This window comes from Linepithema humile, chromosome 3 (genome assembly GCF_040581485.1).
Source record: "Linepithema humile isolate Giens D197 chromosome 3, Lhum_UNIL_v1.0, whole genome shotgun sequence".
Lineage (NCBI taxonomy): Eukaryota > Metazoa > Arthropoda > Insecta > Hymenoptera > Formicidae > Linepithema > Linepithema humile.
Genome location: NC_090130.1, coordinates 4297920 through 4323949, shown reverse-complemented (window position 1 = coordinate 4323949; position 26030 = coordinate 4297920). Strand labels below are relative to the sequence as shown.

Genomic DNA, 26030 nt, shown 5'->3' with positions numbered 1-26030 from the left:
TCTCTGCCCTCATTTTTTCACACCCGCGTCAAATCCTATTCCAAATTCTCTAATTCAATCAATCTTACGAGTTTGTTCTTACGAAACAAGATTCTATTCGATTTTAGTTAGTTAAAAAGAAAGTTTCATTTGCATAATATATTCTATTTAGTGTATCTCTATTTTTATTCATTGCGATAGATAAGTAGCAAAAACGGAGGACGGCAAAACTCCAAAAATTTAATAAATAACACAAAAAGAATATAAAAATATAAATAATATAAACTAAAAAAGCAATGTAAACAAAGTGCAAAGCATGTATGTATCTCTTCTTTGAGAATAATCATCTTTTCAGTAACTAATTTCTCGACAGATCGTGTTTCTTTATGCTACCCGCGCATTATTTATAAATTTGTTACTAATGATAATTTTAAGCAATCATAGTTTTTTTTAGAAATACAATAGCATTGTACGTTATATATAATGATATAAGATCGTAAATATTGTAATTTTAATAAATAATAATAAATACTTTGCATCAACATATTTTATCGTGTCAGTATGATTGACATATTTACTTCAATATTGACAACAAAATCTGTCACTTGAAACGGTGCTAACATTTGAACAGATAGCATTAGAAGATTAGCGGACAGTGGAAATGTACATTTCGTTGTGCTATATTGATAAGTCTCTATTACGGATTCAATAAGAGCAAAAATAAGAATTAATTAAATTAATAACTATCACTATTATTGATCTTGATAACAATTATTAGATTCAACATAAAAAATATTCATATTTAATCACGTTTTAATTAGATTCTTTAATTAACTCTGAATTGTCACGTAAAAATGTGTTAACCAAATAGCCGTTTTAAATGATATAAGTTTAGAATGCGGAATTGCCTATAACATTAATTGTGTATAATTAATCAATATTAGTTTTGAATCAATCTATTTTTGCATAATACGGTCCATTAATACAAAAAAAGCTAACGATTATACTATTCCAGTCACAACAACGAGGCGGTAGACCATGGCTGTTTAATCACGGGTCATGAAACAAAGATAGTTAATTATTCTATGGACGTTCAGATATGCCTAATAAAGCTTAATAAGACCGGCTTGATAAATGCTTATTTTTCTTTTATCATCTAAGGAAGCACAGCTGTTTGGTTATCAATCTGTTATAAAGAATAAAATTTTACCACCGGCCGTATCAATCCTGCCGCACAAACAACATATGTGTGTATTGCATATCGAATTTCTAATATACAAATAGCACTTTCTGATCAAAATTAACAAAGTAATTATAGATATTTTATTTATGCATATATTTAGTTGATTATTTTTTATTTTATAAAATATATTTTTTGTAAATTTCTTGAAATATAATCAATTATATTCAAAAGTAAATAAAAGTAAATAAAATATGTTGAACAATTTATAAACAATTTTCTTATGTTTCAATTTTTATCATTAAATATTAGCTAATGATCAATCGATGTGGATGTAAGTCGCGCGGCAGTCATACGATAAACATTTTACTAATTTAATTATATTAATATGCATATAAGTACATTAAAAGTATAATATTCAGCCTAATTTTGTTTCATTAAAAAATAAAACATTCAGAAACACTAATAAATTAAAGATTGCTGAGAAGTTCTCAATTAATAGAATTTATCGCATTTTGATAAAAAAGGTATCAGAACTTAAAATGTTTTAAGTTCCAATAAATCTATAAAATTGTATAGTGCAAGATAAATAAATACTAAAAAGTAATTAATGTACACATGGTATACATAAGAGAAATTTATAGTTCGATTTCGAGTCAAAAGTCATATGCGATAAACGCACATATTTACAATTTGTGCGGTTATAATGAGACTCATATCATTCCTTTAAGCAGCAATTAAACTTGTATTCGTCATCATAAACATGGTATGTTGCATAGAACTTGCGCAAATATACTTTCGATAGATTGCGATTAGGTGTGTTCGAAAAACATATCCCGTGTGATGACCTTTCGCGCGTGAACGAATCTGCCAGCGCGATTAACGAGATTCGTTTTAACAACGGCTTTTATCTATTGGCGCGACAAAAAACACGCTCAAAGAAGTCATTAGTGCGATATACACAGTATATCGTTTAACATTATCACCTCGAATAACTTTTTCCATTATTCCATCAAAAGTTAACAGGAATGTGCATTAGACAAAAGAGAGTTTTGCGAACTTTCACGCGTTTATTGTGAGACAACAAAATTATAAATTTGATATATAACTATTTTTAAATACAAGCTGAAAAGCAAGCTAAAAATACATTAGACAAAGTAAAAAAGTAAAAAAACATTGAAAGAATCAAACTCTTTTAAAGTCTCTCTCCTTTTTTACTTTTCCTCGTGTTTCATCCTGCATCTGCTAGATAACAGTTTTTTTAAAATAACTTTTTTAAAATAAGAATGTTTCAAGATAAAAAATAAAAGCAAATTTTAAGCAAGTTTAGACACAATTTATCCTGATTTTGCATTTGAAAATGTTCACAAAAAAATAGATAAACTTATATTTGTTGTCTCTGACGATTAAACGAAACGATTAACGAGTTAAAGTAATCGATACTAATTTTATATTCATAGTGGATCTGTAAATAATCATTTATTAGATAACATCCCCGCACTGCCAGCGAGTGAAACAGAAGCAAAGAAACTACCGATCCGATATCGAATATGGTTCCAGTGCCCTTATGACCTATCGATTTGATTGCGTGCTCGGTGTAGGTGTATAAAACGGCGTGCGCGGCGACGAGTACCACTCAGAATTAATCTCGACTGTGCTGAGTGACGGAAAAGTTTTGGAAAATGAGGCTACTGACGGCGTTAGTAGTCATCGTGGCGGTCAGCCTCGGTCTGGTAGCGGCCGACTACACTACCGTAAAGATCGCCGACAAGGATTTCCTTCTCAAACAAAAGAAGATCTACAATCTTCTGTACCACATCCCGCAATTGTCCCTTGTGAATCCTTCCTTGTACGACGAAGGCCACTCGTACAATATCGAGAGCAACATCGATTCTTACACTAACACGGTAAACAATCGATTAGAATGTATATTTATTAATTGTCTGCTATTCTATAACATTGGCCAACTCAAGATATACTTTAAAATTAGTTGAGTTGGATTTAACGTTTAGTGTCCTTTGAATTTATTTCTAATACGAGCTGCTTGTTTTTCAAGAAAATCAATTTTCCACGTTTTTTTTTTTGTAACAAATCGCGCTCTATAGTTTCTATATAGTCATTGCCATTTCCGATCGTATCGTTTGATAACGGATCGCTGCACATAACTATCTTTTACCGTATTTTACGGTATATTTATGTGAATCTATTTGCAGACTGCGGTGAAGGACTTCCTCTATCTGTACGAGTATGGCATGCTTCCTCACGGTGAGATAAACTCTCTCTACTATCCGAAACTGCTGAAGGAAACGGAAGCGTTGTTCCACTTGTTCTACTATGCCAAGGACTTCGACACCTTCTTTAAAACGGCGTTATGGGCGCGCATTTATTTAAATGAGATGCAGTTCGTCACCGCCTTGTACAATGCCGTTATACGCCGCGAGGACACTAAATTTATCCAACTGCCACCTCTCTACGAATTATATCCATACGGATTCTTTAACTCCGAAGTACTCGAGAAGGCGCACCACGCATCACTTTTCGGTAAACTCGGTGAGTATTGGCTTTTGTTACTAATAGTAGATAATTGATAAAATGGATAATCTACTATTAATAAAATAGTTATAAAACAGTATCAAAACAGTCGAGAACAATCAAGAATTTATTTTTTTTTTTATCAACGTACATATCAAATTTTACTCTAAAAAATTGATCTCATAGATTTCTGGTAATGCAGTCTATAAATAATATTTATTAACGTTTGGCGTAGACTCGAAGAAGTTCGGTGGCTACGACACCTATATCATCCCGGCGAATTATTCCGGATGGTACATATCGCGCGACTACGACTTGGAGCACAAGATCAATTACTTCACTGAGGATATCGGGCTGAACGCCTACTACTTTTTCTTCCGGCTTGAATATCCGTTCTGGATGAATAGCGACGAATTCGGATTGCAGAAGTACCGCGGTGAGGAATATCTCTACGGTCACAAACAGCTGCTGGCTCGTTACTATCTGGAGCGACTGTCTAACGATATCGGTAAAATCGAGGATTTCGATTGGCACAGGGAATTCTACAAGGGATATTATCCGACGATGACCTATCAAAACGGGCTGCCGTTCCCACAGAGACCAAGCTGGAGCAAATTCCCCTATTACAAGTACAAATACATAAAGGTGCGATTTAACTTTAATTCTATTGCCAAGGAAAAAAAGTTTTTACCGCCACAGTGCTTTCATGCTGTAACAATACATTTCTTCAATTACTGCATGAATATTAAGAAACTTATTTTAAGAATTTTTTTAATTATTTTAAGAATTTTTAGAATTTTAAGAATTAACTTATTTTAAGAATTTTTTAAATTTAAAAATTTTATTCTTTTGATTTTATTTTTCACCGTTACATTATGTTAAATATTGTTTTTAGGAAATAGAAGATATGGAATCTCGAATTTCGGCGGCTATTGATTTCGGATTTGTCAAGGATGCTACTGGAAAGACAATCGACATCTACACGCCCGAAGGTCTCAACATCCTCGGCAACATGATCGAAGGCAACGCGGACTCGTGTAATCCCGACTTTTTCGGTAGCATCGACTACTTCGCGAGGAAGATTCTCGGGTACAATTTGGACCCGTCGTCGTCGTATCAGATTTTACCCAGTGCTCTCGAATTATACAGCACGTCCATGAGAGATCCCGCGTTCTATCGTCTCTATCAGAGAATAATCGACTTCTACTACTTCAGGTATTCATTTGGGAGATTCATAAGATTTCTAAATATGTCAAATAATAATTTTCTTCCAACAATATTTACGAGTATGGCTTTTTCAGATACAAAAAGCATGAGAAGCCGTACAACAAAAACGATATTATCTTCCCCGAACTGAAAATCGAGTCCTTCGTCGTGGACAAATTGATCACCTATTTCGATCAATTCGACACGACAGTCAGCAACGGTTTGATAGTCGAAAGCGCGAAGGAGGCCGAGAGTACGCTGATCAAGATCCGTCAGTATCGTCTCAATCACAAACCGTTCAGCTTCCACTTCGCCATCAACGCCGAGAAACCTGTAAAAGCCGCGATACGCATCTTCCTCGGACCGAAATATGACATCCATCACAAACCGCTGGACTTCTCCGAAAGCGCGAAGTACTTCTACGAAATGGACAACTGGATAGTCGACTGTTAGTAATCAATAACCTTATTTTTATCAATTTAATTCCTTAGACAAATTTATCTTAGCAAAGTTTTTTCTATTTTTCAAGAAAACAAGTCTTAATATGAAAATATTGATAACAAGCGATGCAGAAAAATTCCTTTTTTTCCACGCGTTTCACAATTCGAAAATAATTTGATTCTTTTTATTGCATTGCAGTGAACGCCGGTCCAAACAAGATTATCCGAAACAGCCAAGATTGCTTCTTCTGTATACCCGATCCGGAACCGAGCGAATTATTCTACAAGAAGGTGCTCAAGGCCTTGGACGGTTCGGAATCCCTCTCGTACACGGAACGACTCTACGGATTCCCCGAGCGTCTGCTCTTGCCCAAGGGCAAGAAGGAGGGTATGCCCTTCCAGTTCTTCGTGTACGTCAATCCGGTCAAAGAAGAACAAGCTATGCCCTACACATCCCGTATCTTCGGCGAATACCAGTTCGACGACAAACCGATCGGATTCCCCTTGGACAAACCCACCTTCAACTTCCGCTACGAGGGACCGAACATGTTATTGAAAGACGTTGTAATTTACCACAAGGATGAAATGGAGCTAAATATCACTTATTGATCGCTTACTTGAATCTCTGAAAAATATTTGATTCTATGTATCCACAACTAAACATGTTTTAAAAAATGTATATATAAATGTTTTATATTGCATAATTTACACTAAAAGATTTCAGAGAACACAACTCATATTCTTCGCCCACATAAAAATGAAAAATTCCAACCAGTCCGAGAAGAATTATGATTGATTTACTATTACAGCGATTGTCTAATTTATGGCAACTATTTTTAAAAATATGTATTTTATAAATTTTTATCTCACCTTTAAATATATATTTAAATAAATCTTAAATTGTTTAGAAAATAAAAACACTTGTGATTCAATGATCCTTCACACAAGATAGACATTAAGTTTTCTAAAGTTTAAAATTGATTTTTTTTTTATTTTGTACAAAAGACATTTTATCCGCATTTTTTATTATATTTGTGCAGAGAAATATTTTTTTTTCAGCTGTGTCACAATTTGGGATAAGCTCGGCATTATAATTGTGGTGTTTAACGGATTAAATGCCGAAGTCCAACACCTCCGCGCGTTCTATCGCGCGACGGTCAAGTACACGGCCGACGTGAAGGTAAGTGGCCTCGTGGAGAACGCAAAACGCGATACTCAGTTTTGTTATAACCGTTGGCTGGTTAACAGGCTTGATCGGCTCGTGAAATAGTCTCAAGGAAAACTCCGTGGTTATCGTGAACAAAGAGGACGTTTCTTTTTCCTTATTATTCACATTGGAATAACACACCATGGAATTTCGCACGTTTATCGTAAGTCGCATACATTATTTTTCACTATTAATTTTTTTATGATCACATATTTAGATCGATGCAAGTGGATTGTACGAATTGCTTCAACTTCTTTGCATTTTCTTTCGTCTATGGATATTTTGACAAATTTAAAACCAATGCTTTCTTAACATTTGACACAAGATATCTATTCATAATTTTTCTCATAATTTTCTAACATTTATAATTTTGTTACGGAGAAGTGAAAAAGAAATTTTAATTGATAAGAATTAACAAAATTAACTTTAGAAATTAAATGAAGCTTATAATCTATTCACAGATGTGAAATTTTTGCATGTTAATCTATAAATTATGAGAAGATTTAAATCTAAAGAAAAGAGTTTGAAACTGATTGCTAAAAATTCATAGATGGAAGAAAACAAAATATAAAGAAGCTAAGATGCTGATTATAAGTAATTAGAACCGATTCAAGCGAGTCAATTAAATTTACTTTAAAAAAAACAGAGAAAAGAGACATATATTTAATACAATTTTAAACTCAAATTTATTTTAAAATTAAAAATTAACGATCAGTAAGTCTTACACGATTATTATTATTGGTATTGCGTTTTTCCTGTAAAATTATTGTCATTTTAGAAATAAAACAATGTTGACTGTCAATGCATAGTCCTGCATTGCAAGATCATTTACTGCAAAATAAATCGCAGCGATAATATAAAAATTATAATTTCAAATTTCGGTATTTTTGAAGCAAAGTCGCGACAGGTATTTGGTTATTAAGATTCTACAGCCTTGCCCTGTTAAATGAATCGAGTCTATACCGTTTCTGTCGATACCGGTTCAGAGACGTCATTGTCCTCGTAACTGTATCGGCACTTCCTAACGCTTGGATCTACTGCAAGAAAGTAGGACGGACATCCACCTTGCGAGCAACGGGAAGAATTCCTACGCTAAAGATCGCATCCAGTTTTATCAATCTATCGTCTCCTAATAAGGAATCGTTCGTTCGATAATCATTACATTTTACTGTACGCAATATTGGAAGTAAAGTGAGCTTAACGAATGCAGCTATATTGAGCTGTTGCCTTACAATAAAATCGTACAAAGCACAAATGGCTCTGTAAATTATTATCTACTAATATCGATTTTTTTCGCATCTACAATAGTTGAATTAGCGTTTCTTACATAAAAAAAAAGAGAGACAAAAAGCGATAAACAGTTGCACGCTGTATAGAATTTTCTTCGCAGTCTCCTTTCGAAACTGAATAGAAAAACATAGATTGTCAGCAAATTTTCAGTAGAACGGTATAACGCATCGGTTAGTAGGGCAACACTCGTGTAGCACGCGCGTTATAAAATAGGCTGAGCAGCCCGAAGCGAGGAGCATGGACCGTGGACCGTGTACCGTTAGCATCGAATGCATACCTGGGTAACTACGAGGGAACACCTCGTAATCGCGCCGATGTCGATGTGATATAACGTAATACCTGTTGGCCGTTACTCAGAACGTGCACAGAAATTTTATGTAGGATAACCGATTATTACACTAAAAGAAACACAAATAATACGAACTACAATAAACTCACTACTACAAAACTTAACGAAAGATTACGCAAATATTATTTAGATATCTTACATCTTATTTCTGAAAATAACTAAAATCTACTCGAATTTTAATTGCGTAAATGAGAGATACTTCGGTCACTCTAATTTTTCCTTCAAAAAATTTTCCACTAAATATAGATTTAATTAGAATAATTAATTTTATTAGGAGAGATTAAAATTTAAATAAAAGGTAAATGAAAAATATGCATCGTACTATAAAATATTTTTAATTCCATATTTAAGTTTACCTTTGCAAATACTATCTCTCTCTTTCTCTCTCTCTCTCTCTCTGAAGCTAAAGTATTATTATTATCATTATTTAGATGATACTCTTGTGCGCATTCTCCTATGCCGAAGATTACGAGAGATCCAAAAATACCAAACCAGTTGTTAACGACAACGAGTCCGCGGGAGAAGAGCCTCCGGAGGGATATTATGCGTTCGTCGAGTCGCCGAATGCGGAACCGCCTCGAGTTCGGCCACCACCGTACATTGACAGCGACAAAGAATGTTACGGTAGGTCCGAAATACGATGTGTAAAGTTAAGTTTTTAACAAAGTACATCTGAATATCTTTGTTATATTTGAACATGTGAAAACATTGTCAATACGTAATCGTGTAAAAAAACACGTAAAGCAAGTAAAATTTTAGAAAAAAGATGAAAATATTTCTTATAAGAAAAAGTTGTCAGTTATTGCACAACCTTCATTTTTTAAGTACCATTAATTATAAAATTAATTAATTCTAATAATTAAAAAATATTATATAATACTCTAAATTTGAATATTAAAAGAATATTTTATCATTTGATTTTTAGACAGCGGCAAGCAAGGAAAAGGATTTGTTTCGATACATAATATCTGCGGCGATTTGAATAAAGGCTACATTCCGCGGAATCCAATGAAACAATATGTAAATGGCTCGTCGTATCCTTTGTAAGTGAAGAATGGATCAACGAAATATAAGTAAAAATAAATTTCTACGTTATTAAGCAACCTTTCTAAAATAAAATCTTGTTCTATACATTTTTTTGTAGCGCACTGATAAAGAATCATACTCTCAAGTTCCTCAGCAAGGCATTACCAATTCTTAAAGCTGACGATTCGCTACCGAAAGTTGCCAAAGTACATCCGTTATCGCAAAACTTGTAAGTAGTTCGAAATATTCTCACGATGAACGCGTCGAGTGCAAAGTTTTATATAAATTAAATTAAAGTATGTATGTACAAATTTTATATATATTAATATTAATATTAATAGAAATTTTAAAATAGAAATACACTTCTCCGTTATTATCGATATTAGCATATCCATTTTAAAAATAATTATATCGTAACTCTAGGATTAGATGCATATCGAATTAGCTAATGATCTTTTTCTACAGTGTTGACACGGACGACGAAGAAAAACATAGCAGAAGCAAAAGATCTAGCCCGTTAGATTTGATCACGGATTCTGGTCGAAACGGTCGCAAGTTTTGCGAAACCGGTGGTGGAGTGTAAGTATATATTTCACGTTTTATATAAATCTCAACTAGTGTTTTTTCAACTCCGTACATATACTATATTCATTATTGTATCATATACTTATTAGAAAATCTATCGGACTTAATAGATATTTTATTTACAAATTTTCTTTAAGCAATTTTTCTATTAATACAAATATTATTATTAATTTAAAGCTTAACCCATCCATTTTAAGACAATGGATCTATGAAATGTTTTATTGTATTTATAATATTTTTATACGTTCTATATGTCTTTGAAATTTTTTTATCTTTACAATCTGAGAGTGTAATTTTCGTAGATCCATTACCTCAGATTAAAAGAAAGATAATTTGATCTTAACTCACCCGCACACGATGCCGCCACAATAAAGTTGTAGTTAACATTGATCTGCAAAATACAAAATTATATACATATTATAGCATATATAACAGCATAAAAAATAAGTATATAATTATGGAAAAAATGTAATTTTTATATAAATATTTGAAATGCTTAAAAATATTTGCAGAAAAAAATCTCTCCAATAAACGATCAATATATCCTGTAAATAACAAATAATAAATTAATAATAATAGATATTAATGCTTATTTTTACACTGATCATGTGTGCTATTAAATTCTTATTATTTTTAATTATATTCTTATTAAATATTTTGTATAGATTCATATTGTCAAAAATTTTGTTTAATAATTATGTAATTTTTTAAGCAAATATTTATGTAAAAGGGGAATAAAGGCTTTAAAGTGTACATTAATATTATTTTTCAAATATTTTATTTCACTTCAATTGTAACAATATTGCTTCTTTCGACGAGCAGAGTGTGTATGTTGTACAAGGCGATCCAAGGTGAGCCGATCACGTCGTCGGTATCGGCTATCGAACGTCGGGACGAGCCTTCAACGTCCGACTATCGACGCGGAGAACGCGTACCAACGCAGGAGAAAACGGAATACACGGGTCCGCCAACTCCATGCCCGGCCAAGGTCGAGTACGCGACTCCCGTCTTCGCCAAGAATTACCAAGGTGTCTGGCGATACGTAGTGCAGATACCGTACGAGGGTTACTTCACACAGACCATCGAGCTCACCAGATGCATGTAAGATATTAATCGCATGACAAATTAAATATTATATCTAAAGTTTAGATATAATATTTCTTTCTCTTCACAATCCATCATTCATATCGTTAATATTATAATCCAATCGCTGTAACAAGCAATTAAGAGTCTTCTTAAAGATTCTAGTAAAACACTCATTGCAGGCAATCGAGATGCCATTATTTGGACGGTGGATGCTTGTCGTCGCCGAGATGGACGAGTCTACTGGTCGCCGAGATATTTTATCCGGACACGTTCTTGGAAGAAAATCAGGGGACTAATGTTGGCATCGGATCTGGCACTCGAGATCCTGTCGCCGGATCGCCGCCGCCGGTCCACGACTTCCAAAATTATCAGCAATATCTGCAGAAACGCGCGAGCACAGGGGAGGCACGTAACAGTGGCGGTGCTCAGCAACACCACTGCGACGGTATCGACGAAATGGGTTGCTTCCAGGTAAGAACGTACAGTCTCTTACTTTTTGTTATATCGTTGTAAGCTTTGTAATCAAATTGGATAACAATTGCACATTAATCGAGATTCAGTTTTCACAAAACAACTGCAATGTCTTCAGAATTTACTTAAAGTTCATAATTCTTTTATTATTTTTATTTTATGTGATATTAATTATTATATTTTATGATATCTTGATCATTTTAGGAGACGAAAACATCGCTGCGAAAATTTTGTTACTTTTAACATTCATTTTTATTCTCCAGCAATGGATATTTAAATAAATAATAATTTGTGTGTTGTCTTTATTTTGTTTTATAACAACTTAGAATTATCAATGTTTTCCGTCTGATGTTGATTCTTGAATTTGTACTTTTATTAATTTCCCGTATTTTTGTTATCCTATGTTATCTTTTCAGGTACGGTTGTACTACGATTGGTTCTTGGTACCGGGAAGCTGCAAGTGTTGGCGACCAGACTACTTTAACCGATACGTCCGTCGTAGCAGTTCCAATATCGAATTATGATGAGTTTCACAGACACACTTTTCATCCCAAAAAGATTTTACGAGCGATTACTTCGATCGTTACTGTATAAGCACACGAAGATGAAGCGATTTACTCGTTCGAATCGCGCATAGTCAATCGTTAACATATTTTTTTTATACGAAATCTTATTTATTCAGACGTCTTATACGACAATTAGTCGATACTAGTAAGCACGATAGACTGGAGTATTATAATCATAAAACAAATATATATTTGACTATAACTTTGAAATACGGCCAATTATCAGTAAAATTGCGCTAATACGACCGACAAAAGTTAAGCCATACGGAAATATAAATTTAATTTATTTAATTAATACATTGAATGTAGTAATTAAAATAATCACAAAATATCACTTTCAAAAACAATATATAAAAAAATAAATGAGAAAGTATTGTGATATAAAAAAGTACAATTTTCAAATAAAAAATAAAAAATTATAAGTCATTTCAGATATACAAAAGTAAAGCTTTATAAGTTGCTAATTAACTTAATATATTATTATCTTAATATCAATTATAATAAAATTGCCATAAGCGCGCGCGCACACACACACAAAATTAATAAATATTATTTTTAAATGAATATAAAAACGTTTAATAATAATGTATTATATACTCTCTCTTTCTCTCTATCTTTAACAGTATTAAATAATAGAAATATGACATTCAAAATTATATGCACTACAATGATAATTATTGCAATACCAGAAATTATTAATCTAATAAATAATAATTGGAATATTAAATTAATACATGTACGTATATGGAATTATAATAATTCTTATTTTTATATGCTATTATTCATTGTTATATTGTATAAATCATAATTAAAAACTTTATACTGTTTAAAAAAACAGATCTGTACTTCTTTTGTTCACTCGTTTACACCAATCAAGAATTATTTAATTAAAAAGCATTAGAAAAATATAGTAATAACAAAAGTCATAGTAATAACAAAAATTCATAGTAATAACAAAAGATATATACAAATTTAATAAATTAATCGAACATATTCTTCTCACAATTATTCAACCCGAGTCGAAAGTTACCGATTTTTACAATTAGAGAAAATATATATTTTCTAAATATTTATTATTAAAACAAATTATAACTTCTCACATATTTCAAATCAACGAGAATGTAAAAAAATCCGATTATTTGAGATATTATATTAATTTTGTAATATTCAATAAACCATAATACAAAGAAAAAAATGAGAATATTTTTCAAAAAAAAGAGTAAAATATATAAAACATAAATGTTTGGCAATTTGTAATCTATGTAACAAAATTGTCAAAAATGTAAAACTATTACGAACTCATTTGCCAATATATTCATATTTAGAGATTCTGTTGGCTAGCAGAATATGTTACATACGACTTTGAACGTTGTTTATTCGATGTATGTTTATTACGATGTCGATCTGAACGCTATCGTTAGTCTGTGCTGACACTTCAAAATGGTAAGATCATAAGATATATTTTTAAACCGAATAGTTCATGAATACGTAAATCTATAGTGAAACAGACGCATGTTACTTTTTATCTAAATTTATTTTCTTAATACAATCGAAACAGTTTATTCTTTCTCTTTTACATTTCGTAACAAATAATTCTCTGCTTATCCATTCTATTATAATTTTCTAAAATCTTTCGATTTCACGATATAATTTTTATACTTCGCTGTATTTTATTTGTATCCTTCAACAAAGAAACGTTTTCACAGATACTAAAAACGAAAATTGGAGCGGCATGCGCCAAAATGTTAGTAAACAGTGGTCTAACGTTTATCGTCGCGATACTTCTTTTTCCTGGTGAAATTTTGGGAAAGGAGACCGAGAATAATGAAACTGAATACCGTTTACCAAATCACATAATACCATTGCACTATACTATCAGTATGAGGCCACTTATCACCAATACAGAGCAAACTATTTCATTCAACGGTTTCTGCAGTATCACTCTCTTCATTCTTTATTCAACGCGGAACATAACTTTTCATGTCGATAATATAATAAACATACAGACAGCAGAGATACTTAATTACTTCAATAGATCTCATTTGCCGGTTTCTTCGTACAACGCCGCAAGAAGCACAATAGTTCTTAATGTCACCCATGAGATGTTACCTGGAATTTATGTTCTGAAAATGCAATATAAAGGAAAAGCGAATGATAACTATGTCTTCTTCAGACCTCGTTACAAGGACAGCAAAAATCTTATAGAGTAAGTAAATGTTAAAAAACACATAATTATTCTATAAACAAGTTTGCATTATATCTTAAAAATTATTTCCATTACCATTATCATCACAAAAAAGCTTTATAAAACATATAAGACTTACATAAACATAACTAATTTATAGTTTTAGCAACAGCATGAAAAAATTTGTTTTATATCTGAATATAATTATTCGTCCCTTTATTATAATTAAAAATATGTACTGATATAGCAATTTAAAGATACCTGCTTTTGTTACTAAAAAAATTAGCTTTAAATCTAGAAAACTTAAGCACATCAAAAATTAAATTCAGAATTTTAAAATTAAAAAGTGACAAATATTTTATAGCAAAAACTAATAATAATATAGTAATGTAAAATGTAAATTATTTCTCTCCCTTTTTTTTATAATTTTTCACATAAGATTAATAAAGCAACTAGTAAAACTAGTATATTCTCCAGCGCACAAAAAACTAGCTCCTTTCATACAAAAATAGTTCATATATTCGTCACTTAAAACATTTCAAAATATGGCAGGTGGATGGCTCTGACAAATTTCCAAAGGATCGGGGCGCGACAAGTGTTCCCGTGCTGGGATGAACCAGCAATGAAAGCAACATTTATGATTAATGTAGTATATTATTATATATATACAAGTTGTTCAAATATGCCGATAAAATACTCTAAACTGCAAGATGATTTAGTGTGGAAGACAGACGACTTCCACACTACCTTACCAATATCCCCGCATCGCATTGGAATCCTATTTACCAAAAATGGTGTCACGGACATTATCATCAACAATGTTACAATACATTATAGACATAACACGAAAACAATAGAAAAAGATCTAACATTTGCAAAAATGATTATTAAAAATGTCACAATATACCTGAAATCCAAATGGAAGATCATAGATGTAATTCCAAAGATGGATCATGCAATAATTCCGGGTCTCATAGACAATGGCATACAGAATTGGGGACTCGTTTATTACAAGTAATATATAATAATTTTCATTATACATATAAATCATTATGCAAAAATCACAGTATACAAAATTTCCTTCATTCCGTTCGCTACGCGATTACTAGAGATAGTTGATATTTTGTCGTAATCTTTCGTGAAATAAATAAAATAACATTCAAAATTCTTGAAAACAAAAGCATATAACCGCATTATTTATATAATAATTTTAGTGAAGCAGATGTTATCTACAATCATACATTAGACTCCGCTGGTCGCGACAGAGAGGTGGCATACTTAGTGGCACGACAAGTAGCAAGTCAGTGGTTTAGTAATCTAGTCAGCCCATCTTGGTGGTCCGACGAGTGGTTAAATGAAGGTTTAACTATGTTCCTTGGCATGGATGCTATCGATAAGGTTGTTTTCATACGCAATTAAAAAATAAAAGCATTGGTATCATTTTTATAAACATTTTTCTTAGAACCAGGATAAACATGGACTTTTTACAATTTTCTTAAAATTTTAAGTATAAAGATAAAGAATCATAAAATGTTTAAATTTAAAGAATACGGAAAAATTTTGCAAACATTCGACAATAGGAGATGTTCAACTTGAAACAAATGCACATTACATTAAAAGAAATATGTTACTATAATTGTATTATAAATGATCGAAGAAAAGCTTCTTTCGCGAGTAGTACCATTTCATGTAAATAAAATGCAAATGTTTGTTAAATATTTATATAATTACACAAAAATTTTCATTTCTAGCTTTTTCCGGATTATCAAATAATGGATTTATTCGTAGTCCAGAATCGTGACTTGCTCAATTTGGACTCACATATGAAAACAAAACCTTTTATGTCAAAAATCAATAGTTCCACTGATATTAATTCGCTTTCCCTTTTTCCCTATTATCTCAAAGGTAAGTATAACAATTTTTTGTTTTCTATAAATTTCAGAACATAATCAAGCGTAATGATAAATAAATTTATATAAAATCCTATTTAATAACTTTGCATTAAAAGAAAATAATTCAAGTAAGAAATTAACAATATTACGTGACCAGTTTTGTGTTTAAAAATTTATGTAAACGGTGTATTAATAATATTACATGGCCAGTTTTGTGTTTAAGAATTTATATAAACGGTGTAATAAATATATCTTTAATCATACTTAAAATAAACCAAATAAATTTTAATAATATTATTAGTTGAACAAACTACTAACATTTGTTAACATTGTTAATATTTTGCTTATTAGCTGATGCATACTGTTTTCAGCATCTGCTTTTTTACGCACGTTGCAACATATAATTACCGAGCAGGTATTTCAAACCGGTGTTCACAACTATTTCAACACACAGTAAGTAGTAACTGTAGCATCATTATTAAATGCTTCAAAATTAAATGTGGAAAATATAAATTAATTAATTATTAATAATAATTAGTTAATTAATAATAATAACTTTCTCCGTAAAAGATATAATATATATTATATCTGTTATATAAATTAAGTAATAGTAAAATTAAGTAATAGTGTTTTATATATTTCTCGATGCAATCCATTCTACCATTTCCTGTGAATAATATTAAATTTTACAAATTTAGTAAGTTTAGCTCGGCAACTTCTGACGATTTTTGGAATGCGATGCAAACTACCGTAAACAAAACACGTCATGCACACAAATTATATTTTAGAGAAAACATACTTAATAGTATGTGGCACTACTCTTGTATTACAGTGGAAGTGAACCGAGATTATGATACTGGAATTATAATTGTATCAGTTAAATATGACATATCAAACTGCGCATTTCATATAGAAAACTTTAGGATACCTGTGACTTACACAACTCAAAATAATATCAACTTTAACACAACTTTCACGAACATCATGTGGGTGAACACGTACGATAAAGAGTACCAGAAATCTTTTCCTTTAACCTTTTATTCGCATGATATAAATGGTTGGTTAATACTCAATTTACAACAAATCGGTAAGTAATTAATAAATTTATAATCGTTTTGTCTTTACTCTGTATAAAAAATTGTATATAACATTACGCTAAATATTAGTATTTACTTCTGAAAAACCAAGATATTATGTATCATACATTCTACAAACAATAGTATCCAATAAAATATTATATGGAGTAATCTATGTGTGTGTCGGTATGTATGTTCCACTTATAACTAAAAATTCAAACTATATTTTATTTTTCATATAATTTGTTAACCATTTACGTAAAAAAATTTATTCATATATCTAATTTCTTATGCAGTTCAATTTCTTATAAATAAGCTCCAAATTCATTAATTATTTTATTACAAATGTAAAATAATTTCAATAAATTATCTACAAATTACATTCTCCACTATAACACACAATTTCCGATAAACCATTTTTGTTTTCTGATTGTGCAGAATTTAAAGAATGCAAAAATTAAAAAATATTTCTTGGTTAATCCATTCAAAAACATCTAAAAATCTGTCAAATTTATTATATTACAGGATATTATCGCGTCGATTATGATGTAACAAATTGGCAAAGAATTGTAGAATACCTAAATACAAAAAAATATACGAAAATACATGTTCTCAATCGCGCTCAACTCATCGATGATATGTTTTATTTTGTGCGAACCACAAATGTATGCTTCTCTAAGAAGTGCACTAAAATACATAAAAATTCTGCTACTTTGTTTTTGAGACTCTTGAGCTACCTCTCGCAAGAAACAAATCTTGTAGCATGGTATCCTATGTTCAAAGCTTTTGAATACTTGTCGCATGCTTTTCCATTTCCAGAAATGGCAAATGTTAAGGTAGATGGTTTTAAACTCTTTCCATCAACATTTTTATTAGATTATTCCTATAAAACTTTGATATTTTATATATAATTATCAGATGACATGTATATGATACACATTTCATTTACATTAGAGATACATTATCAATTTTACAAAAAGCTTATTTTATAAAACCTAAATAAACTATGTGCATAAACTGATATGTAATATTTTTATATTATTTTTAGGAAGAAATGAGGAAAACGTTGAATAGTGTTATTGAAATGATAGGATACGATGATCCTATCCAGGAAGATCTTTCTAACAATTCTTTTTATAATTCTAATATAATTTTAAGACACGAAATTCTAAGATGGGCATGTGTTCTCAATGTCATCACATGTCAAGCAGAGGCCATGAAAAAATTGCTATTACAAGTTCTTAATATGAAATTTGCAAATCAGTCTTGGTCTGATTTGTCTTGGTAAATTTTTTAAATCAAAATATTTTCAAAATAATATTTTTCTTTTATCCCGTGCAAAATATGATAAATTATTTAACAGGCACGCTAATACAAACTAAATCTTACTAACATATATATCACATTTGCTTCATAAAATAGGTCTGTACCAAGATTAAAAGAATGGACAATTTGTAATGCCATAACGATAGCAGAAAATAATACGTGGTCTCTGATACTGAATACGTGGCAACACATATCTGACAATAAACTATTAGAATTTTTGGCTTGCACGAAAAATTCTACTATCACCAAGCAATATTTAGATATGCTAACGTCAGAAACATATTTTACAGCCAAGGACCGCATTCATAGTTTTTACTTTATTGTTGCAAAACGTGTAAATGATTATGAAATATTGGACTATATAGAAAATAATTTTCAAAAAATAATACCCAAGTAATGATATTTTTCTTTTCAAATATGTACCATTTTACGGTATAAATTTTCGTTAATTATAAATTTGCTATTTTATTATTGTAGAGAAGTCGGTACTACTCGAGCATTAATTTTTATTATTAATCATCTATATAACTTAAATCAACTTTTCCAGGTAAGTTAATTGATTTTATAAACCATATTCACTAATTAATCTCGCAATAATAACCTTATTTAATTATTTATATATGTATTATTATATATGTCGCACAGTGTATCTTCACTTTATTAAACTTATAATTACAAATTATTTTCAACAAATTCTTATCTAATATTTGCAAAAAAACTAAATAATAATAAATGTAAAATTAATATGTTTTAGCTAACCGTCTTCGTAAAAAATAATTTACATCATCTAATTTCTCCTCCAGTTGTTTTTCATAAGATATATAAGCGCATACATCGTATAGATAAATTGAAAGACAAATTGAAGGTAGCCAATCTTATCAAATAATCGAACAATTAATAAAATAGGAGAATTGTAATGTATAAATTTGCAATAAATTCTATTGTATTTCTTTATATTATTACTCTTATATAAATATTTTTGTAATAAAATTTCCAGCTTATTATGTTAACACATTAAATCCGATATGAAATTAGTAATATAATCGATAATATAATCCGTCAAAATAATTGTCAAGATAGGATACATAGCAATTATATTGACAAATAAAAAGATTTTATACAATGTACTGTAAATCATGATAATTAAAAAAAAATGTGACGCCAAAAATGAATAAAATATATAAAACACAATTGTTTGGTAGTTTGTATTCTTGATCAGAAAAATCGTTTTAAATAGAAAAATACTACAAGCTTAATTAACTCCTATCATTATATTCCTATATGATTGTCTTTATTGACTAACTGAATATTTGTTATGTACGATTTTAGAAGTTGTTTATTTGATACATGTTTCTGACGATCGATCTGAAACGTTATCGTTAGTCTGTAGTGATACTTCAAAATGGTAAGATCATAAGATATATTTCTAAACCGGGCAGTTCATAAATACATTAATCTATAGTGAAACAAACGCATGTTACATTTTAACTAATTTATTTTCTTAAAACTATCGAACGGTTTATTCCTTCTCTTTTACATTTCGTAACAAAAAACTCTCTGCTTATCCTTTCTATTAAAATTTTCTAAAATCTTTCTATTTCACGATATAATTTTTATATTTTGCTGTATTTTATTTATATCCTTCAACAGAGAAACGTTTTCACAGATACTAAAAACGAAAATTGGAGCGGCATGTGTCAAAATGTTAATAAACGGTGGTCTAACGTTTATCTTCGCGGCACTTCTTTTTCCCGGTGAAATTTCGGGAAGGATGACCAAGGATGATGAAACTGATTACCGTTTACCAAATCACACAATACCATTGCACTATTCTATCCATTTGATGCCAACTATCAACAACATACAGCAAACTTTTTCATACACCGGTTCCTGCAGTATCACTCTATTCATTCTTTATTCAACGTGGAACATAACCTTTCATCTCAATAATATAATACAAATACAGACAGCAGAGATAGACAATTACTTCTTTGGATCTCATTTGCCGGTTTTTTCGTACGAAGCTGCAAAAAGCACAATAATTCTTTATTTCGTCCATAAAATATCACCTGGGATTTATGTTCTGACGATGAAATTTACTGGAATCGCGAATGATAACAATTATGTCTTCTTTAGAACGCGTTACAAAAACAGAAAAAATTTTACACAGTGAGTAAACATTAAAACACACATAATTATTATATAAATAACTTTTCATTATTTCTTAAAAATTATTTCCACTATTATCATCATGATCACAAGAAAGCTTTATAAAACATATAAAACTTACAAAAACTTAACTTATTTATAGTTTACCAACAGCATGCAAAAATTTATTTTATATCTAAATATAATAACACGTCCCTTTATTATAATTAAGTATACTGATATAGCAATTTAAAGATACCTGCTTTTTTTACTAAAAAAATTAACTTTAAATTTAGAAAACTTAAGCATATCATAAGTTAAATTAACTAGAAATTTTAAAATTAAAAAGTAATAAATGTTTTATAGTAAAAAGTAGTCATAATATAGTAATGTAAAATGTCAATCATTTCTCTTTTATTTTTTTTTTTTCAAATTTCTCACAAAAGTTTAATAAAGCATAAAATTAGTGTATTCTCCAACGCACAAAAAACTGACTGCTTTCATACAAAAATAGTTCATATACTCGTCACTTTAGATGTTTCAAAATATGTTAGGTTGATGACTCTGACAAATTTCCAAAGGATTGGGGCGCGACAAGTGTTCCCGTGCTGGGATGAACCAGCAATGAAAGCAACATTTAGAATTACTGTAACCTATAATCCTGAGTATACAAGTTGTTCAAATATGCCGATAAAATGGACAGTGAACGAAGACGATGACTGGGCGTGGAAGACAGACTACTTTCACACTACTTTACCAATATCCCCGTTTCGCATTGGAATATTATTCATCGAAAATGGTTTCAGGGACAATATCATCAACAATGTTACAATACATTATAGACGTAATAAAAAAATAATAGAAAAAGATCTAAAATTTACAAAAATGATTATTAAAAAAATCACAAGATACCTAAAATCGAAATGGAAGATCATAGAAATGATTCCGAAGATGGATCATGCAATAATTCCGGGTCTCATAGACAATGGCATACAAAATTGGGGACTCGTTTGTTACAAGTAATATATAATAATTTTCATTATATAAATCATTATGCAAAAATTATACTATATGCAACTACCTTCATTCCATTCGCTACGCGATTACTAGAGATAGTTGATATTTTGTCGTGATCTTTCGTGAAATAAATAAAATAACAAGATTCTTGAAAACAAAAGAATATAACCGCATTACTTATATAATAATTTTAGTGAAGCAGATGTTATCTACAATCATACATTAGACTCCGCTGGTCGCGACAGAGAGGTGGCATACTTAGCGGCACGACAAGTAGCAAGTCAGTGGTTTAGTAATCTGGTCAGCCCATCTTGGTGGGCCGACGAGTGGTTAAATGAAGGTTTAACTATGTTCCTTGGCATGGATGCTATCGATAAGGTTGTTTTCATACGCAATTAAGAAATAAAAGCATTAATATCATTTTTATAAACATTTTTTTTAGAACCAGAATAAACATGGACTTTTTACAATTATCATAAAATTTTAAGTATAAAAATAAAGAATCATAAAACGTTTAAATTTAAAGAATGCAGAAAACTTTTGCAAAAATTCGCCAAAACTTGATGTTTAGCTTTAAACAAATGCACATTACATTAAATAAAATATGTTACTATTTTTATTATAAATGATCGAAGAAAAGCTTTTTTCGCGAGTAGTACCATTTCATGTAAATAAAATGCAAATGTTTGTTAAATATTTATATAATTACACAAAAATTTTCATTTCTAGCTTTTTCCGGATTATCAAATAATGGATTTATTCATAGTCCAGAATCGTGACTTGCTCAATTTGGACTTACATATGAAGAAAAAGCCTTTTATGTCAAAAATCAATAGTCCCACTGATATTAATTCGCTTTCCCTTTTTCCCTATTATCTCAAAGGTAAGTATAACAATTTTTTGTTTTCTATAAATTTCAGAACATAATCAAACGTTATCGATAAATAAATTTATATAAAATCCTATTTAATAACTTTGCATTAAAAGAAAATAATTCAAGTAAGAAATTAACAATATTACGTGACCAGTTTTGTGTTTAAAAATTTATGTAAACGGTGTATTAATAATATTACATGGCCAGTTTTGTGTTTAAGAATTTATATAAACGGTGTAATAAATATATCTTTAATCGTACTTAAAATAAACCAAATAAATTTTAATAATATTATTAGTTGAACAAACTACTAACATTTGTTAACATTGTTAATATTTTGCTTATTAGCTGATGCATACTGTTTTCAGCATCTGCTTTTTTACGCACGTTGCAACATATAATTACCGAGCAGGTATTTCAAACCGGTGTTCACAACTATTTCAACACACAGTAAGTAGTAACTGTAGCATCATTATTAAATGCTTCAAAATTAAATGTGGTAAATATAAATTAATTAATTATTAATAATAATTAGTTAATTAATAATAATAACTTTCTCCGTAAAAGATATAATATATATTATATCTGTTATATAAATTAAGTAATAGTAAAATTAAGTAATAGTGTTTTATATATTTCTCGATGCAATCCATTCTACCATTTCCTGTGAATAATATTAAATTTTACAAATTTAGTAAGTTTAGCTCGGCAATTTCTGACGATTTTTGGAATGCGATGCAAACTGCCCTAAAGAAAACACATCATGCACACAAATTAAATTTTAAAGAAAACTTACTTAATAGTATGTGGCACTACTCTTGTATTACAGTGGAAGTGAACCGAGATTATGATACTGGAATTATAATTGTATCAGTTAAATATGACATATCAAACTGCGCATTTCATATAGAAAACATTAGGATACCTGTGACTTACACAACTCAAAATAATATCAACTTTAACACAACTTTCACGAACATCATGTGGGTGAACACGTACGATAAAGAGTACCAGACATCTTTTCCTTTAACCTTTCATTCGAATGATATAGATGGTTGGTTAATACTCAATTTACAACAAATCGGTAAGTAATTAATAAATTTATAATCGTTTTGTCTTTACTCTGTATGAAAAATTGTATATAACATTACGCTAAATATTAGTATTTACTTCTGAAAAACCAAGATATTATGTATCATACATTCTACAAACAATAGTATCCAATAAAATATTATATGGAGTAATCTATGTGTGTGTCGGTATGTATGTTCCACTTATAACTAAAAATTCAAACTATATTTTATTTTTCATATAATTTGTTAACCATTTACGTAAAAAAATTTATTCATATATCTAATTTCTTATGCAGTTCAATTTCTTATAAATAAGCTCCAAATTCATTAATTATTTTATTACAAATGTAAAACATTTTCAATAAATTATCTACAAATTACATTCTCCACTATAACACACAATTTCCGATAAACCATTTTTGTTTTCTGATTGTGCAGAATTTAAAGAATGCAAAAATTAAAAAATATTTCTTGGTAAATCCATTCAAAAACATCTAAAAATCTGTCAAATTTATTATATTACAGGATATTATCGCGTCAATTATGATGTAACAAATTGGCAAAGAATTGTAGAATACCTAAATACAAAAAAATATACGAAAATACATGTTCTCAATCGCGCTCAACTCATCGATGATATGTTTTATTTTGTGCGAACCACAAATGTATGCTTCTCTAAGAAGTGCACTAAAATACATAAAAATTCTGCTACTTTGTTTTTGAGACTCTTGAGCTACCTCTCGCAAGAAACAAATCTTGTAGCATGGTATCCTATGTTCAAAGCTTTTGAATACTTGTCGCATGCTTTTCCATTTCCAGAAATGGCAAATGTTAAGGTAGATAGTTTTAGACTCTTTCCATCAACATTTTTATTAAATTATTCCATATGAAACTTTGATGTTTTATATATGATTATCAGGTGACATGCACATGATACACATTTCATTTACATTAGAGATACATTATCAATTTTAACAAAGCTGACTTTATAAAACCTATGCCTAAACAAATATGTAATATTTTTACATTATTTTTAGGAAAAAATAGGGAAAACGTTAAATAGTGTTATTGAAATGATAGGATACGATGATCCTATTCAGGAAGATCTTTCTAACAATTCTTTTTATAATTCTAATATAATTTTAAGACACGAAATTCTAAGATGGGCATGTGTTCTCAATGTCACCACATGTCAAGCAGAGGCCATGAAAAAATTGCTATTACAAGTTCTTAATATGAAATTTGCAAATCAGTCTTGGTCTGATTTGTCTTGGTAAATTTTTTAAATCAAAATATTTTCAAAATAATATTTTTCTTTTATCCCGTGCAAAATATGATAAATTATTTAACAGGCACGCTAATACAAACTAAATCTTTCTAACATATATATCACATTTGCTTCATCAAATAGGTCTGTACCAGGATTAAAAGAATGGACAATTTGTAATGCCATAACGATAGCAGAAAATAATACGTGGTCTCTGATACTGAATACGTGGCAACACATATCTGACAATAAACTGTTAGAATTTTTGGCTTGCTCGAAAAATTCTACTATCACCAAGCAATATTTAGATATGCTAACGTCAGAAACATATTTTACAGCCAAGGACCGCATTCATAGTTTTTACTTTATTGTTGCAAAACGTGTAAATGATTATGAAATATTGGACTATATAAAAAATAATTTTGAAAAAATAATACCCAAGTAATAATATTTTTCTTTTCAAATATGTACCATTTTACGGTATAAATTTTCGTTAATTATAAATTTGCTATTTTATTATTGTAGAGAAGTCGGTACTACTGCAGCATTAATATTTATTATTAATCATCTATATAACTTAAATCAACTTTTCCAAGTAAGTTAATTGATTTTATAAACCATATTCACTAATTAATCTCGCAATAATAACCTTATTTAATTATTTATATATGTATTATTATATATGTCGCACAGTGTATCTTCACTTTATTAAACTTATAATTACAAATTATTTTCAACAAATTCTTATCTAATATTTGCAAAAAAACTAAATAATAATAAATGTAAAATTAATATGTTTTAGCTAACCGTCTTCGTAAAAAATAATTTACATCATCTAATTTCTCCTCCAGTTGTTTTTCATAAGATATATAAGCGCATACATCGTATAGATAAATTGAAAGACAAATTGAAGGTAGCCAATCTTATCAAATAATCGAACAATTAATAAAATAGGAGAATTGTAATGTATAAATTTGCAATAAATTCTATTGTATTTCTTTATATTATTACTCTTATATAAATATTTTTGTAATTAAAATTTCCAGCTTATTATGTTAACACATTAAGTCCGATATGAAATTAGTAATATAATCGATAATATGATCCGTCAAAATAATTGTCAAGATAGGATACATAGCAATTATATTGACAAATAAAAAGATTTTATACAATGTACTGTAAATCATGATAATTAAAAAAAAATGTGACGCCAAAAATGAATAAAATATATAAAACACAATTGTTTGGTAGTTTG

General features: G+C 29.8%; 3 protein-coding genes across 7 annotated transcripts; all 3 read left to right on the top strand.

The window, feature by feature from the left end:
- The first annotated feature begins 2781 nt into the window (after nt 1–2781).
- On the top strand, nt 2782–6255 carry LOC105676600 (arylphorin subunit alpha). The gene is made up of 6 exons (XM_012374630.2): nt 2782–3066; nt 3373–3709; nt 3927–4336; nt 4587–4906; nt 4993–5345; nt 5537–6255. The coding sequence occupies exons 1-6, from the start codon at nt 2842–2844 to the stop codon at nt 5944–5946; spliced, it is 2055 nt and encodes a 684-aa protein (XP_012230053.2). The 5' UTR covers nt 2782–2841; the 3' UTR covers nt 5947–6255.
- A 290-nt stretch (nt 6256–6545) lies between these two features.
- spz6 (Spaetzle domain-containing protein 6) lies at nt 6546–12762 on the top strand. Its single transcript, XM_012374029.2, has 8 exons — nt 6546–6707; nt 8615–8807; nt 9109–9226; nt 9328–9438; nt 9675–9788; nt 10617–10895; nt 11060–11351; nt 11768–12762. Exons 1-8 carry the CDS (start codon nt 6687–6689, stop codon nt 11873–11875), a joined length of 1236 nt encoding a protein of 411 aa, XP_012229452.2. The 5' UTR covers nt 6546–6686; the 3' UTR covers nt 11876–12762.
- Nucleotides 12763–13245: 483 nt separating this feature from the next.
- LOC105676578 (aminopeptidase N-like) lies at nt 13246–25999 on the top strand. Of its 5 annotated transcripts, XM_067352456.1 has the most exons (13): nt 19285–19801; nt 20063–20565; nt 21099–21563; nt 21756–21939; nt 22291–22444; nt 22804–22885; nt 23131–23519; nt 24034–24344; nt 24546–24781; nt 24920–25216; nt 25301–25370; nt 25578–25736; nt 25822–25999. In XM_067352456.1, exons 1-12 carry the CDS (start codon nt 19799–19801, stop codon nt 25707–25709), a joined length of 2826 nt encoding a protein of 941 aa, XP_067208557.1. In that variant the 5' UTR covers nt 19285–19798; the 3' UTR covers nt 25710–25736; nt 25822–25999. The 5 variants fall into 5 exon arrangements, with proteins under 5 accessions (XP_067208559.1, XP_067208558.1, XP_067208557.1 ...); XM_067352458.1 differs by lacking the exons at nt 19285–19801; nt 20063–20565; nt 21099–21563; ... (6 more) ...; nt 24920–25216; nt 25822–25999 and adding exons at nt 13246–13360; nt 13624–14123; nt 14655–15116; ... (5 more) ...; nt 18119–18354; nt 18493–18789 and having other exon boundaries at nt 25578–25777; XM_067352457.1 differs by lacking the exons at nt 20063–20565; nt 21099–21563; nt 21756–21939; ... (7 more) ...; nt 25578–25736; nt 25822–25999 and adding exons at nt 13246–13360; nt 13624–14123; nt 14655–15116; ... (6 more) ...; nt 18493–18789; nt 18874–18943 and having other exon boundaries at nt 19151–19386.
- The last annotated feature ends 31 nt before the right edge of the window (nt 26000–26030 follow it).

Bases quoted from the DNA above. Each gene is read 5' to 3' on its own strand.
- LOC105676600 (XM_012374630.2), top strand. From the start codon at position 2,842: ATGAGGCTACTGACGGCGTTAGTAGTCATCGTGGCGGTCAGCCTCGGT. The intron at 3,067-3,372 runs GTAAACAATCGA...ATCTATTTGCAG, and splicing joins TCGATTCTTACACTAACACG to ACTGCGGTGAAGGACTTCCT. The intron at 3,710-3,926 runs GTGAGTATTGGC...CGTTTGGCGTAG, and splicing joins ATCACTTTTCGGTAAACTCG to ACTCGAAGAAGTTCGGTGGC.
- spz6 (XM_012374029.2), top strand. From the start codon at position 6,687: ATGGAATTTCGCACGTTTATC. The intron at 9,439-9,674 runs GTAAGTAGTTCG...CTTTTTCTACAG, and splicing joins CATCCGTTATCGCAAAACTT to TGTTGACACGGACGACGAAG. The intron at 10,896-11,059 runs GTAAGATATTAA...CACTCATTGCAG, and splicing joins ATCGAGCTCACCAGATGCAT to GCAATCGAGATGCCATTATT.
- LOC105676578 (XM_067352456.1), top strand. The intron at 22,445-22,803 runs GTAAGTATAACA...TACTGTTTTCAG, and splicing joins TTTTCCCTATTATCTCAAAG to CATCTGCTTTTTTACGCACG. The intron at 25,217-25,300 runs GTAATAATATTT...TTATTATTGTAG, and splicing joins TTTGAAAAAATAATACCCAA to AGAAGTCGGTACTACTGCAG.